General features: G+C 40.5%; 1 protein-coding gene across 2 annotated transcripts in view; it reads right to left on the bottom strand.

Annotated features, from left to right (window-relative positions):
* slc2a4rg (SLC2A4 regulator) overlaps positions 1–19,308 on the bottom strand; it is a 39,554-nt gene extending 20,246 nt beyond the window's left edge. For both annotated transcript variants that reach the window (XM_085259818.1, XM_085259819.1), the window contains exons 1-2: positions 18,804–19,308; positions 16,866–17,101 (exon numbers count right to left, since the gene is read on the bottom strand). In XM_085259818.1, coding sequence (XP_085115944.1) covers positions 16,866–17,101; positions 18,804–19,073 — 506 coding nt within the window. In that variant the 5' untranslated portion in view covers positions 19,074–19,308. The remainder of the gene's footprint in view (positions 1–16,865; positions 17,102–18,803) is intronic.
* Between the last annotated feature and the right edge of the window lie 821 nt (positions 19,309–20,129).

Below are 20,129 nucleotides of genomic sequence, written 5' to 3'. Positions count from 1 at the left end.
ACCAGATTAGAGAGATAACCATCCCTGTCTGTCGCTCACTCTAAAGCAGATATTGCACACTAAATGACACGGCCTGCTACTCTTGTTTTCACTTCTCATCTGCCTGTGAACTAACTAAGGAGCCTTTAAACATGGTGAGAGTGGATGACAGCTGAAAGAGCAACAGCATTGATGTGCCGTAAATCTGTCTGCATCTTCTTATGAGAGGCTTTATTTTGGAGCAAGTTAAACTGGGGATGTCTTTATTTAGTGCCCAGAGTGAGGCAAAGAGAGAACAACGATTGCTGTCAACAAAGTTGGTCTGTGTGTGGTATATATGGGGTTTTGGTTTCCAGGATGTTTACACGAACCATTGAGGCTATCCGTGGTGCATTTATGGCATGCAGTAAATTTAATAGTGACATGATAAACATAGCAGCCCTCCACCCTCCCACACATGAACATGTGTAGGCACATACTATGTGGTAACTCTGGTATTTGTTGAACTATAATGACATAATTTGCAATTGAAGCTCTTAAATTTACAAGCAGTGCCATTGACAACTCTCTTTTATGAGACAGGTAATACATCAGTTGGGAAGTTCTAACTCTATTTTACAGTACTTGCATGTGTGTGTGTTTTGCATCTAGTTTGGTTGAAGCGTTTGGCACACTTAAGTACATGCAGAAACAACACCATTCACTCAATCTCGCTCACACACAACCTCTTACCTTCCTTCCTCCTCAACTTATATTGGCCTTGGCTGGGCCAAAAACACTCCCCTCTGGCAGTAGCACAACACAACCAGCTAAAAATCAACAAGCCAGGCCCAGGCACATACAGGGAGAGGGAGAGAAAGAGACTGCCACTTAAAGCCCAGCCAAGAAGCAGGCAGCAACAACAAGGTGTGATTATGGAAAGGGCGGGGAGGGCGGGGAGGGGGGGGGGGGGGGAGTTCAAGGATGTGTATATTTGTATATTGTGTGCCAAAAACAGTTACGTTTTAAAGATGACCATTTCACCTAATGTGCACTGCAATAAGCCAGGCAAGAGCGGGCTGTTTCCGTGGGATGATTTTCCAGCTGACTTTTTATTACTTGGATGTGGAAAACATGGGGTTTTTCCAAGTTTCCTAAGGGGACACTTGAGGACTCTGATACTGCCGAGTTACGATTTGGCACCACCAGCCGGTACTATAGTGGGCTCTGTGCTGTTGTTGGGGAGACGACAGGGCCTCCCCACTATATTTAACACATCACCTCTGCTCTAGTTACCATTCCAGTCAAAATCCCTAGGATCTGCCTGGTTTATAGAACGATAGCCCACTTAAGATCCAGGTCAACAGCTACAAAACACATGACTGAAAAAGCGATACACTGTGTATATGGCTGAAGATTTGTCATACTTTATTGGCTTTTCTAAAGTACACCTTTCATCTGAGTTTTTCCCAACCTAATCTGATAATTGCATGTGTATCCAAGGTGCTTCTAGAAGTGTCTCACTACTTGGTAATGCCTTTGGGCAGTTATTTTGAAGCCTCTGTCAAATAATTGGAACAAGGCCAATTATTATATTAGGTTCTCACTTTGACATAAAAACTACGTGTCCCATTAGAGTACTGTATAAATCTATACAAATTCCTGTTGTGGATCAGTAAATATAAATTCATGTCTAAGATAACAACTAGATATGGCTGCTATTACACAGTTAAAACTGCTGTGAACCTCTACTGTCCCTATCTATGATTGGCTCATGTATTTCCCACTTCAACTGTTGATTTGCTCTTTAGAGGGGTAAAACAGATTTCTATTTAGGATTCTCTATCTGCTATTTCTTCTTCATGTAATGCCACTGATGTATCTCACCTGTCTGCCAAAGAATATACTCATTTTATAAAAACTGACTACCAACAATCCCCCTCTTATCTAGGGCTTCTCCTGCATGTCAATGAGACTACATTGATGTATCTATCTTGTTTACCAAGAAAGAAACTGTGCCTCACTTGACTCCAGTTTTAGAAGTTCAAAAAAAAAAAAAAGAGGAAGGCAGAGTAGGGCTGTGCGATATGACCAAAATCTCATATCCCGATATAAGAATTCTATCGTCCGATAACGATATAAATCACAAAAATGTAACATTTTCTGTAAATTCTGTGAATCTCGGGCAGCTCGACTTGCGGGAAGTGTTTCCAGCTGCGCGTCATGTAGCTGGAGTCGAGTGTTTTAACAGATGCATGAAACTATACATTTCTAGACATAAGTTGTAGCGGCCGCCGCTTTCTTTGTGAGTATTTATTACACGGCGTGCTGCGGAGAAAAGCCTGTTTTAACGTTTGAGTCTAAGGTTTATTTTTTAGCACCTGGCGGCTCTTTTTTACTTCTCATCCGTAAACAATCTGCTCTTTCACGTGATTCAGTTTATTTTGAAAAGTCTCAACAGGATCTTGAGCTTTATTGTGAAAGGTTTATGTGGAACATAAACAAGCGGACACGCGATGGTGTTATCGTCGTTGTTGCTAACCAAAACGCATAAAAACAGGCGCTTGTCCGTCTGTAGTGTGGTTATATTAAATATAAGAGAAAGAGAGAACTTTAAGAAATTAACATAGCCACTACAGTGACCATCAAAACGATGAAAAAAATATTGCCCTAAACAGTTTATTTTGCGACACCACGAAACAAACGATAGCGTAAAATGAAACGTTAGACGTTTTTATATCGTCATCCGATATATATCGTTATATCGAACAGCCCTAAGGCAGAGGGACAGGGACTTGGCAGTATTTGTAATATTTATCGTTTGTTGTATCACTTCAGTATGACAGGTCCAGTTTTTACTGGAGCAACACACTGCCAACAATAATCTCTGATCTTCCCCTAAGCCCCGGTGGTGGAGGTTTTAAATAGCACTTATCTGTCCAATGTGATCATGTGTTCAACATGATCCCCAAAACAGGCATCAGATAGCTTTTTTGTGCCTGTATGTGCTGTATGTGTGCTGACTTCCTCATATTCAAAGCAGGTGCACGTTCCTTAAATTGGCAGAGGCTTGCGTGTGATTGGCAGTTAGAAAGACAGCAAACACGGCATCACAATCACACGAGTAAAATAAACTTTGAAGCACCTCTCTGTTTGAGTCATCATGGAACCTAACCCTACACATTCAGCATATGCTGACTGGTGTTTTTCCTGTTTTCTTATGAGGTATCGTTACTGAACACAAACAAATCCAAATGCACATGGGGTAGAGAGATATGCACACCAAAAATAAAGGTAATATCTCCGCCTGCATTAGTCATCCTCATGCACACACTCTGTGAAGGAGGCTGACAGGTAAATAGATGGCAGCCACAAAGTGTGTTGCTAACATATTTTTTTCCTCCCTTGCTGTAATAGGTGTTTTCTTTCTTTTTGATTTCAGTCTATTTCAGACTAAGAGGGTTGTAAATGCTGCCCTCAGAAAATGAGGACTGTTGTCTAAAAATGAAGAACATTCAGCAAAATGTCATCTAACTGGGATATTCTGTCCAATGAGGTAACGTTAAGACAATAGAGGCTATTAGAAAAGACCAGGCTTTTGTTGATGTTCCTCTTGCCTGGGGTGCAGCTCGGACAGCTGCCCCTTCCACACCCACACCCACTACTCTCAATCCCACACTCTCGCTGCCCCTCATCATCTTGCCTTGACTCCACAGTATTACGTAATGCCCTCTGTTCATCTTTTTCTGTCTCACTATTTTTGCTGCAGGCAGATGGTAATGATTAGCACACTCTATCCCTGACCCAACACAAGCTGGTGTTAGTGTCCACTCTGCCTCTTTCTAGGCTTCCTGCTTTACACTTCTATGTAAAGGTACTATGCACTGTATGAACTGAATGAATACAATGTAAAAATATGTGAAGTATATAAATATAGAAGTGTGGGTAGGCATTAAGTATGATTATCATTGTGCATGTAACCACACATGTGTGTGTATATTCCTAAGTCCGCCATTATTGTCCATTCAATACACATGTTGCCGCTTACGTAAGTCTCCGAGCTTTGAACCCCCGGAGAGAGAGAGGCTGTCAGACAGGAGCCGTGTCTCTTTAAAGTGGGTTGTGAGTGTGATGGTTATTCAGTGGTGGGACAAAAAGCCCTCTCTTTCTCTCTCTTGATCCTAGAATGCAATCTGTGCCCTTAGGGAGAAGCACAAACAACAGATAGCTTTATTCTGGCAAAATAATACCGGCTAGATGTTGAGAAAAAGGCATGATTCCCTCTGTGGCGGTGGCGATTCACTCAAGATGTCATAAACTACATGATATCTACAAATTTCAGCTGAACTACAAGCTCGCATTGATTCAAACCTCAGTGAATAATGGTTATTTCGTGTCGAGTAACCGCACATCCCATTTCAGGATCACACAGGTGCTTGTGACGAACATGCCTCAGTGAGAAAATGTTGACTCAGCAACAGCACTTAAAAGGATGATGACAAAGTAGATCATGACACACTGCCTGACTTGCATACCATGCTCATAAACTGTGCATGGGGTAATCGTAGGTGATCAGATTTACAGTGCGAGCTTGACACAGTCCAGTGCAACCAGACGCCGAGTGAAGAAGGGTTGAATTTAAACCTCACCTCACCTCGTCAATGAATACAAAAAAAAAAAAAAATCCACAGTCACTTTTCCATAGCCACACTTTAGGGTACTACCACCTCACGTAAGACATTAAATCTGTATTATAGCTGTATATTGCTTATACATGTAATATTATTACAAAGTAATAAATACTACAATTAGTCAGTAGTTTTATTTTTAGACATCTTTATAATAGTGTTAATGTCTCTCATAACTAACTTAGTTCCCTCCAATAACAATGCTGTTGCTAGGGGGAATGTGGGGTATTCACTTCTGGCCTGTGCCCTTATTTTCCTCTAGGAAGTAAACAAGAAAAGACCTTTCTGCCTGAAAACCTCTACTCCTTATCAAAACAAATATGAATCTATATTTGATGTAGTAAGAAGTCATCAGTGCATATCACATGTATGGGTCAAACTAATTTAAACCACCCAGTCACTCAATGTACTCACATTAACTGGCAAAATACTAAGTAAATACTAGAAATGCTACTTAGTGGAAATGGTGAAAAGGCTTTGAATAACGGTCAAGTTCTCTTCCTGAAGAAGTCATGCTTTTATTTTGTTTTAAATTCTTCACTTCTCACTCCTACACTTGCCTACTCCTGAGATTTGTTCGTCTGCCATCACAAGCCAGAGCAGGCCTTTGCAAAACACAGGAAACCAGGCAAAGGCAAACCAAAGCTGTTGCAAAGCCACACTGCTCTACTTACTCCTATAAAGCCAAATATCTGCAGGGCACCGTCAGACAGACAAAGACTCCAGCCAGTAAAATAAACTGACCCCTAAAAAAGATAGGGGTTGTACGAAGCACATCAGTAGAAGCACTCTCGCAAAAAATTTGAAAAAAAAAATAAAAAAATAACTAAACAAAAATGAATGTGAAGCAAGACGTTAAAAGCAAAAGTATTACCTGGCTTCTAAGTTGAATGTTTGTCTACAGCCTGTTTGCTTACTGTGCAGTAAAAGCAAAGATGTGTTAGGAGTTATGTTTGTCATCTAAGGACGACCTTTGACACAGTTTCGTGGTGGACTGATAAGCATGCACAAAAAAACTAATAATTGTGGATTTAATGTACAACAAAATCCACAATTTCGTGGTAAATGTACAATCACAATAAATGGCTATTCTATTCTATTCTATTCTATTCTATTCTATAATGATCATCCTAATTTTTGCGCGACATGTATTTGAACCATTAGCAGAAATACATTTAAAAACTTGCACAGGGATTGGATAACTATCTATAGATTAAATTATAAAAATGGCATGAAAACAGACTCTCATTTTGTTATATATTATTTTGTATTATATGTAACAAAAATTTTTATTTTTTTACTCAACCCAGATCTTCACTGAATATCATCCTACTCTCAGCTCCTCGCTAATCCTGCCAAACTGTACCGGGTAGTGACTAATATAGAGGAAAATGCCATAAACCATATCTTTTGGTAATTTAAGCCTCCCTGTGGAGCTTCTGGCCTTATGACAGTATTGGGAATAAGGTAAGGAAAATGGTCCCTTTATCACTCTGCCACGTCAGGAATGGAATAGTTAATAAGATAAATGGTAGCAATAAGAGCACATCATGGAAACACTAGAGAGATGGTAGTGATGATGATAAAACTGTCACAGATTATTGAAATAATATTAAACCTCACTGCTGGTCCAGCCTCCTAGCTTTTTCTGTTTTGTTTTGTTTTTTAAAACATTTAGCAGCTCACTGAAAAATGAATGTTGGATGTAATATGATGAGGAGTATGACTAGCTGAATGCAAATGCTGGTTCCCCTCTGAGAGTTATGCATTTTCCAATAAGGATAGGCCGAGTGGTTGGTCAGACTAGGACAGACTCGTTCTCTCACACAGACAAACAAACAGATGGGAGAACTTGCCCCGATGGAGCTCTGGCCCAGTGAAAGTCATGCTTTGTGCAAGCAAGATGTCTTTCTGTCAGACATTCAGATCTTTTTCATCCAAGTCTCTGGGGTCTCAGACTCGGACACACATGCACACACATAATTTCTAGAACTACATATGGGAATTGTGCATTAATGACAAACATTAGCAGGCTTCAAGGCATAAAAATTTTAACATCTACAATTCCATGACAACTTTAACTTTTGGCTTTTATTTTTACCTTATAAATGTGTAAAAATCTTTACTTTAATCTTTACTCCTACACATTACAACTTCCTGCACATAGTGCTTTTATTTTTTATTTTTATATTTCCATGCATATTATTTATTTTTTCTTTTTGGTAATTTTACTATACAATTACTTTAGTATCTTCTTGAGGATGTCACTTCCTTGACAGCAAGCAAAAAGCATAAAACACAAATGTTCAGGTTCTATAGAAACCTTGGTGTAAATTTTATATAAAAACTAAGCATATGGTTTCCTCTCTTTTCTCTCTCTCTTGTTTACTCATGGGCCAACTGTGGTGAAAAAATATAGTGTGAAACATATTGATCATTGTTTTGAATCTTGGCCCAAGCCAGGTCACGGCAATTCGGACAGAGCAAAAGGTGTTAGACAAGAGACTTGTGATCAGCCCAGTCTTGTCCTCTAAAGAGGTTGCAAGCAAGATAGATTTGATGAAAAATGCTGAGCTTGGAGAGACTTCACCATTGGATCTATCATATATGAACCAAAAAATAAGAAAAAAAAAAGTTCAGTTTCAGATAAAAGCCAGAGTTGAAAATCCAGCAAATCTGAAAAGAAAGACTAACAGGAATATGAAAATCTCTCAGTATTTCTGTGCTTCGGAACAGCTATGAAAGTTCTACAGGTTAGTCAGGAAGTGATCGGTGCTGTACTTTACACCTCACTGAACAGCTTCACACACTCACTGCTTTGTGCAGTGGCATGTTGGTGCTGGAAGCCACTAAGATTAAGAGGGGTTACTTTCTGCATCTCCACAGGCCGGAAATCTCCACATTATCTTGGCAGCAAACAGGAGTCCAGTCACTGTGTTCCTGAGAGTACTCAGCTAAAAAGTAAATAAATAAATAAATAAATAAATAAATAAATGCTTATAACCATCTTCATGTGTTATTAATAGCAACTAAAATTAAATTCAAGTAAAGCAAAATACTATTGTAGTTATAAAACAAACAAACAAAACTTGGAAATATGGGCTGTGTGAAGTGCTTTCTCTTCAATAGGACTGATAAGATTTAGCTAGCACAAAGACAAAAAAAAAGGGTGTGTGGAAAAAAAAATCAATCCAGTCAAGTGGAGAGCACAGATCCCAAGTTAGCAGGTGAAAAAGCAAACAATATGCACATAAAGCACCACTTCTTTTCCCTTCTATTTCTCTGTTACACACAACCCACACACATACATTTATCAAACATTAATATGGAAACATCTGTGTATCATGTGGCTAAATCATGGAGTCATCTATAATTTGACTTTGTGCATATAACTGACTTGTGTGTAAATACTGCTGAATAGCTTAGCAGGGGAGAGCAAACAGTGTGACGCATGAAGCAATAACCAGGAGGTGAGAGGACAACAGCCTTACTGGCAGATCAGTGCTAAATGAAACCTGACTACCTCACTGTGGCTACAGAATGAAAACGATTGTTTGTGTGTGTGTGTGTGTGTGTGTGTGTGTGTGTGTGTGTGTGTGTGTGTGTGTGTGTGTGTGTGTGTGTGTGTACATCTGTGCATGAGATAAAGAGAAAAATAGGGGGGTGAAAAAGGAAAACACACATCTGTTCACATGTTGCTTGACTGCTCATCTTGTCCACCAGCATGAGGATAAGTGATTATCAAAGCCTGTATACTGTAGTTCTTTTGTTCAGGATGCACATGTCTACACACACTTAAGGATACACACAAAGCGTAGGGGGTTTCTAGAAGCTTGTGAGGATTTGGGCCCACTGGTTTTTTGGAGTCTGGGCGTGGTAGCTTTTATAATCTGTTTATCTAAGCCCTAATCTTTGAAAATTATTTTGAAGAGAAGACTTACAGTCTATGTAGTGCTTCCAGGTATTTTCTTCCCATTTTGATGTATTGAATTGCAGTTCCTGGCACTTTGCGAAGTCAGTGCCAACACAAAAACGACTGAAATGCCAGTAGCCCAGTACAACTGAATTTTTGACTAAACCAAAAGACGGGGCTGTCAAAGTCGTTTACTACAAGTGAGATCACGTTCACCTGACATTTTTCAGGACACTACCCGAAATAAGCTTTTTCCATGTCCTGCATACTACCAAACTGAGATGCAGATAGCCAGTGTAACAAAGAAGAGACAGGAAAAAAGAAGAGGAAAATTTTCTGACATTATGTGTAGAAATTTCTGCTCTAAGTTCAGTAATGGCCAAAAGCTATCAAGAAAAACCATCATAAGGACACACCATTTTAGTTAAACAGAAAGAAATGTTAAATAAGCATCCTGCCAAGGAAAAAGGGGGGTGCTAATACAAAAGTACCACAAAGAATATCAGCCAACATATGGATTTTTTACAAATATTTTTATTTCCTAAAAACTGTTATCAGCAGTGACATCACCAAACCCAAAAACCATTATCAGTAATTTAAACAAATATAAGACCCCCCCCCCCCCCCTCTGCACAGGGCAAAGTACGCAGTAAGAGTCCATCAAACTTTTAAGTTTGCAGTACTGTCTGAATTTCACTCCTTGTTGTCAGCAGAACGAGATGACTTCGATAGAGTTGTGTGTGTATTTATAAGTGTTGTGATTTGAAACAAGGGAAAGGAAAACCCATGAATGTGGCTTGCTGTCAGCCATCCTGGAGCTGGTTTTGGATGCCATTTGCAAATGCACCGAAGCATTACGCAGCATACTCAGAACATTTTCATTTTCCTGCTGTGTTGTGCCAATCTATCTTTCACAGGAAGGAGTAGTAAAATTGGCATATTTAGCTTTGCCATTGGATTTTTACAATTTAAATGTATAATACTGTCAGACTATATGCTTTGGAGGAAAAAAACAAAAAAACTTTTAACCTTGCACACCAGTAAACACATTTTCTACTCAAAATCACTCCTTGGCTTTTGAGTCTGCAAATCTGCAACTGCAATGCCAACAAAAACAATGTGAAAATTCCAGTGATGAGTGTGCCATCGTTTCCACACCTTATGGTTGGTGGTTTGATCCCTGGTCTGCATGCCAAATATCCTTGGGAAAGTTGCTCTCAGACGCATCCATCAGAGAATAAATGTGTGTGAACGTTAGATAGAAACCACTTAAATGGAAAAAGCACCGAAAAAAGTGCTTGTATGAATGGGTAAATGAGGCAGGTTGTGTAAAGAGCTTTGGTAGTGTAGCTCAGGTAGAGTAGAAAACTGCTAAATAAGAACCAGTCCATTTACCAATTACGTTATTAAGGGTGTTTTCACACTTATAGATCATTTCCTCTGGGGGAGAATCAGCTCAGGAGTTGGTAAACTCTTCTTTTCACAGAGAGAAAACTCCAAGCGATCCAAAATGTGGCACTACAAACCATGTGAGAATGTCTGGTACGCTTACTGGCCGGATATGTGAGGGGAGGGAGCAACCAAAGTAAATACGAGAGGAAGGTGCTGTGGTCTGAACAAGTGGATAACATGAAGAATTTACTCTTAACATTCGTATTTACCTGGTAATATTGTGCAGGTTTTGTACTATACACAATCAATAGTGCTCTGCTAGCTCAAAAAACTTGCAGCATATACTGAGTCAGATTGAGGTCGGATCATAAACAAACCTCTCTGGAGCCTGTTTGAAAGCAGGCTGAGACCACCTTGTCCAAAGAATTTTAGTAAAACTGTTTTGGTCCATATCCGACTGTGTATTCACATCTACAAAAGCAAACTGCACAAAGAGAGAAAACAAATGAGCGTTTGACTTGATTTGATCTCTCTGACTGTCTGTGTTTGTTTCTTTATCTGTTAATTCCTCCTACGCCATCAGGAGTTGCGAGACCAAGTGCATCTTAAATCTCTGGGGGTTGTTATCTATGTCAGATATTACGTAATCATCATGTTGCCTAGAAATGGTAAATGGCCTGTATTTGTATAGCGCTTTTCTAGTCCCTAAGGATCCCAAAGTGCTTCACACTACATTCAGTCATTCACCCATTCACACACACACATTTACACACTGGCGATGGCAAGCTACATTGTAGTTACAGCTGCCCTGGGGCGCACTGACAGAGGCGAGGCTGCCGGACACTGGCGCCACCGGGCCCTCTGACCACCACCAGTAGGCAAACATGGGGTTAGTATCTTGCCCAAGGATATTTGGCATGCCGCCAGGAGGCAGCCTGGGATCGAACCACTGACCTTCAAATTAGTGGCTGACCTGCTCTGCCACCTGAGCTACAGCCACCCTATAACATGATAGCAACATGATAAAAAAAACTTTATCAATCTACAGCACATTACAAAAGGATCCAATTGTCCATATAAGCTGATGGATACATTATAATCCCATGATGCTGCCGAATAACAACAAAACAATGGGCTAAAATCATATTTCATTTTATTTTCTTACATTTAGACACTAATAACAACTTAGAAAAGCACTCTTACCATTTTCTTTCACAGCCAACAGCAAATGTAGACCAAACAGTGCTGCAGTATGGTATGCACATACCAGTAATTGTAATCTGGTGCAATTACGGGGGAAACAAGTAAATAAATTAGTTACAAATAAAAATATTGGGTTGCATCCAAATACATTATGTCCCATGCAACGCTTCTGTAAGAATACAGAAGTTATTCTTTTTTTGTTGCATTTTCTATTGGCCCTTTTGCAAATCACGCGGGTGAGCAAAGGCCTGGGACAAACATCAGTGCAAGAAAGCATTCAAGAACCTGTCTCTACATTGATGCAGTGTCCACTTATTCCACAATGGTGATATATCTTTTTGCATTTTGTTTCTGATTCCGCCCGCATGTCAAAATGCATTACTTGAACCAACCCGAGTCTGTCATGCGAGTAACCAGCTGACCATGTCAAGGCAGGTGGCCATGTCTTGGGACAAGAATGTCTTTCAGAGCTTCAAATTCCAACCAAAATAAGGAAAGGCCTCTGACATTACTGTACAGAGTAAAGCGTTTTTTGTTTCTTCCAGCAGAAACTACCTCTCTCCAGCCTGCAGATGATTTGTTTTTGCTTTACACTCCTCTCTGTTGATTTGAACTGGTGGGAGTCTATGTGCAAGTAGTGTGGGCCACATAGACATTAGGATGCAGAGATCTAAATGATCGAAAGTATGGCTGCACCTGACTAAGAGTTGATAGGAACAATAACAGTTGTGACAAACCTTATGCTTGTATGGCAAAAAATTGAAGATGTCTTAATAAAGCTGGAATAAACACTAACATAAAAGGGATTTATTTCTGAAAAAAAAATAACAGAATGATAAATAATCTGTAAAACTTCAAAAGTAACCTTCCCAACACTGAAACAGAGAATGTTAATGACTCAAGAGGGAAGGATATCGAGGGAATGATAACAGTTGTTTAGATAAAGCAAAGTTAAGGGAAGGATATAATGACACACAGGAAAGAGAAAGGTGGCAGTTGTCGGTGGGTAGGAGGGGATTGCACAGCTGGTGGTTGGTATAAAGAATTGGGCAGAAGGACAGAGAGACTGACTGAGGAGAAGGAGAGATAGTTGACTTTGGAATCTTTAAACGCTGCTGAGGCAGAACAGGAGGCGTTATGTAAGCATCTATTAGTGTGTGTGAGCAAGCGATAAAGCATTTTTCTGCAGCCTTGCCAGAGCTGCGCAATGAGAGTTTCCTTCCCTCGTGATAAGCATTTCTTTCCCTGTCCTTAAGGCATCTTGCCCGAGGACACTATAAAAACTGACATATACACTAGCGAACACGAAAAAGCAATCCAGGCCTTTTAACTGAACATGTATCCAACACATAATATAGAGAGCAGTGTTTTTACAACAGAGCGCTGTTTGCAGAAAACATTCCTGCATGCCTCCTACGCTCCTCCTCACTTATGAAACTGAAATGAAATTTTGCCTCTCTTCTTCACCGCATATCAGGAGATGATTAATGTCTCATTAGAGCTCTGTACACATACACACACAGTGCAGATTCCCCCCATTAGTCTGCGCTTCTTCCAGAGACCTTTATTAGTATTAAAGAAGGAGTGATTCAGAGACAGCCACAAAGGTGCACCCTGAAAACTTTTTACTTTGATAGTAGATCCTCATTCCTCCGTGCCCCTCCAAATCAGTAGACAGTAAAGCTGCATAGTTAGATGATAAGCTGTCTGCTACAATCCTCTGGGGTTATAAATCACCTATGTAGCTCATAACCCAGATCCTGAGGCTGACCTAGCAGACATTCCAGATGCCTGCTTGCGTCCTGATCTGACCCTCCCCACTTGCATGACTCCATTCATTGAAGATGACCTTTAACCCCTGCCTATCAGTGCAAGAGGTTTAACCTCTTGTACTCTGGAGGGAAGAAAGGAGGCTACAAGCAAGGATGAAAATGTACCTTCTAATTCAGAAGGGATTTTTCAGACATTGATTTTATGAAAAAACAAACATTTTTAACATACAATTACCATTTAAAGTCCTAATTATAAATGAAATCATGTTTGATTGCCATATTTTGAAAAAATAACAACAGTACTATTCACCATTAACCAAATTTAGCAACAGATGCAGCTGAACCAGCACAGCGAGTTTGTTTGGCCCAAAGACAGGGCAGATATCTTTTTTAGCTTTTTAATAGTAGGACTGACTTTTAAGTGTGGTCGTATTTCGTTTTTCAGCATAGTGCTGAGAAAGATGTGATTAAAAATTGTCACCCTGTCTGCAAAAGACAGGAAGGAAATCCCTTCACAAGTACTTCCCACTATTTAAAAAGAATCAAAAATGGGAAATATGACAGTTTGCCAGTCTGACTTGTTAGCACATTGCCAGCGATATAAACTGAAGCCATCTTTGTAACCAACACTACATGTTGTCCTGTTGCTGCATGTGTAATGTGTGTTTTTTATGTGTTTTAACAGCACTGCAATAATACTGATAACGGTCGTCACTTTCCTCACTTTAACACTGACATTACGGTAATTTTTTTTTATCTCAAATCTGGAAACCCTAAAGTGTCATTTCAAGGCAACTATGCAACTATATCTCCCTCAATCAGGACGAAATGTCAGCACCCTGAATGTGGGTTAGACACCTCCACACTACAGTGGGGGTGGGTTAGATGTTCCTCTGACCTTCAACAATCACCAGTAATGTCTCCTTTGGGAGAAGTGTATTGGTAATGAGGTGGATGAAGGGGGATTGAGAGGTGATGAACTACATTCTGCCTGCTCGCCAGACCTAAAACCTGCTGGTGATTCTTATACAGACTGAGTCAGAGGCCGGTCAGTAATTATGTTAAAAACAGACCTGTTTTTCCCTCCTGGTGTCTTGTTTATGCTGATTCTATGTTTTCCATTCATGTTACCCTACTGTGGTAACAGTGTACCTGACCAAGGACCGATAAGAGAAAAGCTTTTCATATCGCAACAAAACAGCCCCGCCCCTTCACTTCTTAGAGCTCTTTTAATGTTCATTCAAACTGGTCTTTGTTCTGTTATCAGGGTACTAGATCTCACACTGATGACTACTGACAGGTTGACGTGGTATACTTAGGATGTGGGTGAAAGGGAGACTTTGCAGAGCGAACATAAAAAAGAGAGTTAAAAGGAGACACACACACTAAGACCGCAGCTGACAAGACAGGTGGGAATGTTTAAAAATGTGCTGCAGTTTGACTATGTTTAGATGACCATAACCATTTGTGCCCAAGTAAATGTGCTGATTCTTCCTCTTCCTTCCTGCAAGATCTTTGTCCAGGCTTGTCTAAGGAATAGTGACCTACTTTGCGGCATTTGCAAAATAACAAGACAAGGTGTAAAAGTATCAAGTCGTATTGAAGAAACAATATGCAACTGACAAAGCAGTTAATATAAAACACACAGAGGACTGAGTGACATCTTTAAAGTAAGTTCTTTTTAAACACAGTTAATGCTGTCCCACACTGACGGTATTACCCAAGTCGGTGGAGAACCAATGAAAATAAATGGCTTTGTTGACATAATCTAACGCAAGGCAAAGAGTGCTACAAATGCACTGGGGGTTACACCCACATAGACAACTACCACTTTCCAACTGTGGCCAACACTAGCAGAAAAAACAGGTACCTTACACTGCAGCGCAGTGCTGTTACTTTGTGAAGGTCAAAGCCAGATTTGTCAAAACCAAATTACTGTGAGTGGGTTTGTGTGGCAATAAGAGTTCCCTTTTAAAGTGCTCTTATAATTTGTGATGAATACCACATGCATGCACATCTGGGTAACAGAGAGAGCTGAGATGAGCCAAGAAAATCAAACAAGCATTATGAGCTCTCCTACTAGAATCAGTACAAAATTCATTTTACGTATAGATATATGTATTAGCTACCAAACAATAAAATATTGATAATTTCATATTACCAATATTATCTTGAGAGCTGGAAGTTCAAGTTTCAATACTTTCTTATGTTTTATAGAGCAAACAACTAATGAATCAATCACAGACCTAGTTTAAATCCAAATATGAATAATGACTAGGTAAACAATTTCATGGAGAGAGAGAGAAAGGAGATTCTATCACCAGCAAAACCAGTTGGAGCAGAGTAGAGACTAGAAGTTACTCCGAAAGGTCAATGGAGCAACAAAGAGGCCTCGCTAATATCACTGCGCAGTTATATAATGTTATGCAACCTCTTTTAGCCACTGCATAGTGTCAACCCAGACTATGTTCTTGTGCCTTGTGGAGATAAAAAGAAACATAAATGTTTCTAAACTGAACAGATCAGTAAAAAAAAAAAAAAGAAGAAGAAGAAGAAGAAGAAAAGAAAAAAAGAGCCATTTTGTCTTTGTTTAACACTATCACCCTGGTTTTTAACGCACGCTCAGTCTTGCATGTTCCCAGGAGACACTCCCTCACATCATACATGACCAGCAGCACGTGAAATTCATGTGATGATGAGAGAAGGACGGAAAACAGTAAACGTGCGCTGTGCAAACCCCCAGACCCATACAAAAACGATGCCTGCTTACTATTTGTACCGATGAATGTTATTACATTTGCAGAAATTATCATACAGAACCTCTTAAAGAATTGTGACATTTGCATATAAACATATTCAACAAGAAGGTGCTCAGTTTTTATACAGCTAACAGGTATTTCAGCGTGAAAGTGCAGTCTGACAGGCAAACAGTTTTTGGACACGGACAATAACCCCAGCAGTTGTATAAAAAGAAGGAAAATGCTCTTAGGCACCACCTACAGCCTCTCCCAGTCCGCTTTAACTGTTACATAATCACTTTAGTGCAGTAGGCTTGTCTCAGGGTGCACGTTCTGCATGTATGTTTAATGAAGACCAATCACAGAAGGCTCTGGGCAGGAATACTCATGTGTCTCTGTGTGAAAATAGTGTGAAACAACTGGAGGAAAAGCAAACTGCAATGCACATGAAACATCTAATAAAATACACTCACTCGCACACACAGCAAAGGTGCATTTTACTGCCTGACATACAGTGAACACATCACGCTGATATATCCACTAGCCCGTCAAGAGAGGGTCAACAAAGATGGCATTGAGCTTAGGTGCAATCAATACATTTAGACATGCGAGTAGTAAAAAAAAAAAACTTTCCGAAATCTAGATAGTGGAGTTATCAGCGAAATGCACTGTCACTATTTCATGCAGTCTCCTTTTCACTTGGTCAAGCGCTTGAGCAATCCTGGCCCTCATAAAGCTTTGGCTCTTTTAAGACGAGTTTCGAAACCATTCTGGATGAAATACCAAACATGCAGTCAGTTAACCAGCACGCCCCCACACCATTCATGCCCAAACCACTGTACAGTTTTAGCCAGATGTCGAAGCATTGGCAAGGAACAGAAGTCCAGAGCTGTGCATGAAAACTGCCTGCAACACTTTTATCACCACATATTCAGTGCCAAACTAGTAGTGGGATGGGGGCTTAATAGAGATAAGAGCACAAAATCTGGTTTGATTGTTTACAATGTGCTGCATAAATCTATAGCTACAATCTATTCACATATGCCCAAGCTTGTGAATGAATGCAAAGATAAAAGTAGGAAACACATCAGATAACTATATTTCTTGAAGTTCTCTTTCATGCAACAAGGAACACTAGAGAAAAGAAAACCAAAGATTCACCAAGTGTCCATGACTATAGATGACATCAGCCTCTCCATACCTGTTTCTGGGGACAGGGATGTGGGATGATGAGAGGGAATATCTCTCTGTCTGTGGTAGGATCTGCCCTTGCGCTACTCTGAAGTTGTTGGTCGGGTCTGGCTGCTTCCCAGGGTTTCTGATGTCCAAATGCATAAAGCCACCTGGCAACTGCCCGTTTACACCCAGGCAGTGAGTGGGGCTTGCCCTTTTCAGGATCCCCGTGGAACCTGTGTCTTTTTGGTCCAACAGGCCATTCTAGAAAATGCAGCAAGAAAAAATTACAGTGAATTTATCTCTGTTACAATCAGGCCTCGATTAAAAACATTAAGTCTAGCAATACCATTAAGTTCTTATTTAACTGAGCATAAGATTACTGTTTTTCTCTAATTATATATATATATATATATATATATATATATATATATATATATATATATATATATATATATATATATATATATACACATACATACATATATACAAGCCAGGGTATGGTGTTTTTTAGTGTAACCGTTTGCCTTAAATAGCATCTTCTTTAATTTTTCCTTCCTCTCACTTAATAAACCCAAGGTTATTGTCCTCTCCACTGGACATGAACGCTGCTGAACCAACCAGAACAGAAGCAATCCTGGGTTAGAATATGGTTATCATTTCTGTTCCTGCCACCTAAATTACAAAACAACACAAATCTAGAAAAGTAGCTGTGTAAATCTGCTAAATACACATAACTGCCAGGTCCAGTGTCCAGTTTTGTGTATTCTGCGATGCAAATGGAAACTCTATTGAATATTACATGATAATATATGAAAATAACTAGCACGTACAGTGTAAAAGTAACTATATGCCTCATTGTGTTATCTATATAACTGATTAACCACTAACTTTATAAAATGTTACAAATATACTTTGGCAGTCCAGAACTGCTTTCCACATGCTTTTTTCAGATTTAAAAAAGTTTTTAAATCTGAGGTGACAGAAATAAGGGCATGGCCACGCACACCAGACCTCTGGGATTGTCCTATAGTGTCTGCCACTGGGATGCAGAGTATCCATTGGGTTTTGTGGGTTGTGGGGTGGGGCTCCTGTGGCTCTGGCTTGTTCTGCTGGGACAATCAGATTGCGATCTTGGGAATTTGGTAGCAGGGTGCACTATCCTGCTAAAGAGAGGCTGCTGCAACCGGGGAGGGCCCATACTGTTACGGGGTGTGCTTGGTCTGCAAAAATGCTCCAGCCGGCAACAAGTGTCAGAGCCGCATTCATATGAATGGCAGGACCCAGTATTTCCCAGCAGTGTTACATTGTGAGGAGATTATTTTGATAAGTTGATGTCGTGGTTTTAATATCGTGAGTAACTGGCATATTTATTATGAGATTTATTTGCTGTCTGCATAAAGGCTCACAAATTAAATACAGGCACACACAATGCAAGTACAAGGCCGACGCAAACAACAACAACAACAACAACAATATATCACGTGTCTTTACTGTTAAGTCCGTGGCGTATGTGTAGTTATAGTCGGGCCTTCCCATGTCGCCAGGAAGCCCAAACTGTAGCTTCACCCTTAAGTTATGGGGGAGGGGGGTTGGGCTTGTAGTTTGACGTCCCTGCCCCCTTTTCTGTAAACTTTGCAAAGAGTGAGCCGCCATTAAAAGCGGTTACAGTACGATGGAGTTAATAATGATAGGAACGGGCAGGAATTGAAATAACGGGCGCTTAAAAGTTATTTAAAAATAACGACACAGTAGTGACGTATAAGCCTCACAGTCGCAACCGTTAAAACGTAATAACAGCACATGAAAATGGCGTAAAATGTCAAAACTTTGAAGTCACACAGCTTGCAGACACGCTAACATTACGTGGGCGATATTATCTTGAGCGGTAACTCGGGTATATGAAGGGACTTTACCGGCTAATGGAGTCGTGCGCACACGCGTAAAACATCTCAACTGCACTTACTTTTTCCACGTCGTGCAACAGCCGACCACCCAGAGACAGCCCGTTCCCTTTTAGAGGGGTCCTCTCGCTTTTAATCTCCGCCGCCAAGCCGCCGTCCATTACGTTTTTGTACGGCACGGCCCCGTTTGTGTACGCCGACATGGAACCGGTTTTTTCCACCGGAGGGACCCGGGTGTCGCGGAGCACCGAGCGGCCGGTCCGACAGTTAAAGTCCGCACCGCCAGCTCCTGTCCCAACCGACGACTTCTCCACAATATATTTGGACTCCATATTCAGACAAGGCGAGCAGGAGAAAGAAAACCAGCTTTCTAGAAATTTTAGTGCAAATTGCTGGAGTCAGATACATTTATTAGGATTGTCGCAAGTTGATGGGAACTGTCTGTGTCTTTACTTATATCCTAGCCTACATGTAAAGTTTTCTACCACTGCCGCCGCCGCTGCCCCAAAAAGCCGCCCGGTCAGGAGGATAAAAGATTGTTTTGCCTCTTTCCTCCAAACGGCTGCCACGCCCCCTCTGCTCCACTCCTATTGGTGCTCTGCATATATAAACATTACATTCTGGCACGCGTCCACCGCAAAGCTGCAGGTGATTGGCTAGTTTCACTCTGTCAATAACATTTTTTTCGAAGCTAAGTACTGTGGGTGGAAGAGAGAGAGGGGCGTGTTCTCAGTTTACCGGCCGGTGTCTGTCGACGCTGAGCCGGTCTGCGAGGGAGGCGAGGTCGAGAGAGTACAGGAAAAACAGCGTGCAGGCCTCAGCGGCTAACTGCGCATTTATAATTTTGCAATTCAAATAGCACTTTAGCGAGTTGCAAACTATTACACCTGAACTTCTCATTGTAGGCGAGTTATTATAGAAAAAATGCATACACTGCTTTCTCCTTATAAGTGACTTGGCCTGCATTAATGGGGAAATGTATGCTAATTCAAAAGTTAGCATTTTGGAAAACTAACACCGTCCGGACACAGTAGCATGAAACACTGCAACTCACTGCAGTAAATAAGGTCATTTGCAGAAGCAAGGTACAGATTTATGGTGATTAATTCAAATCTGCGTAAGCTTGACTTGCACTGCATTGCACGAGAGGTTTCAGGTCATATTCCTCTATTTTTATATGTCGTCCATGTGTCTGCTTCCTTTTTATAAAATGCCTTTTGAGTGTGGTCGGAAAGAAAAAAAAAGATTTCAGCAACCTTTCTTCATTCAGCATAGCTCCTGTTATTGAACGACACAGTACACCTCCCAGCTGTTCCTGCTGTATTGCTTAATTTCTCACACAAAAAAGCATTTTCTTGTAAGCTGCACTTTCAAATGAGAGGCCGCTG

The sequence above is a fragment of the Mchenga conophoros genome, linkage group LG20, assembly GCF_057382185.1.
Source record: "Mchenga conophoros isolate Kocher_MC1m ecotype Shallow Benthic linkage group LG20, M_conophoros_male_GT1.1, whole genome shotgun sequence".
Classification (NCBI taxonomy): Eukaryota; Metazoa; Chordata; class Actinopteri; order Cichliformes; family Cichlidae; genus Mchenga; species Mchenga conophoros.
This window is presented reverse-complemented; position numbering and strand designations above follow the sequence as displayed.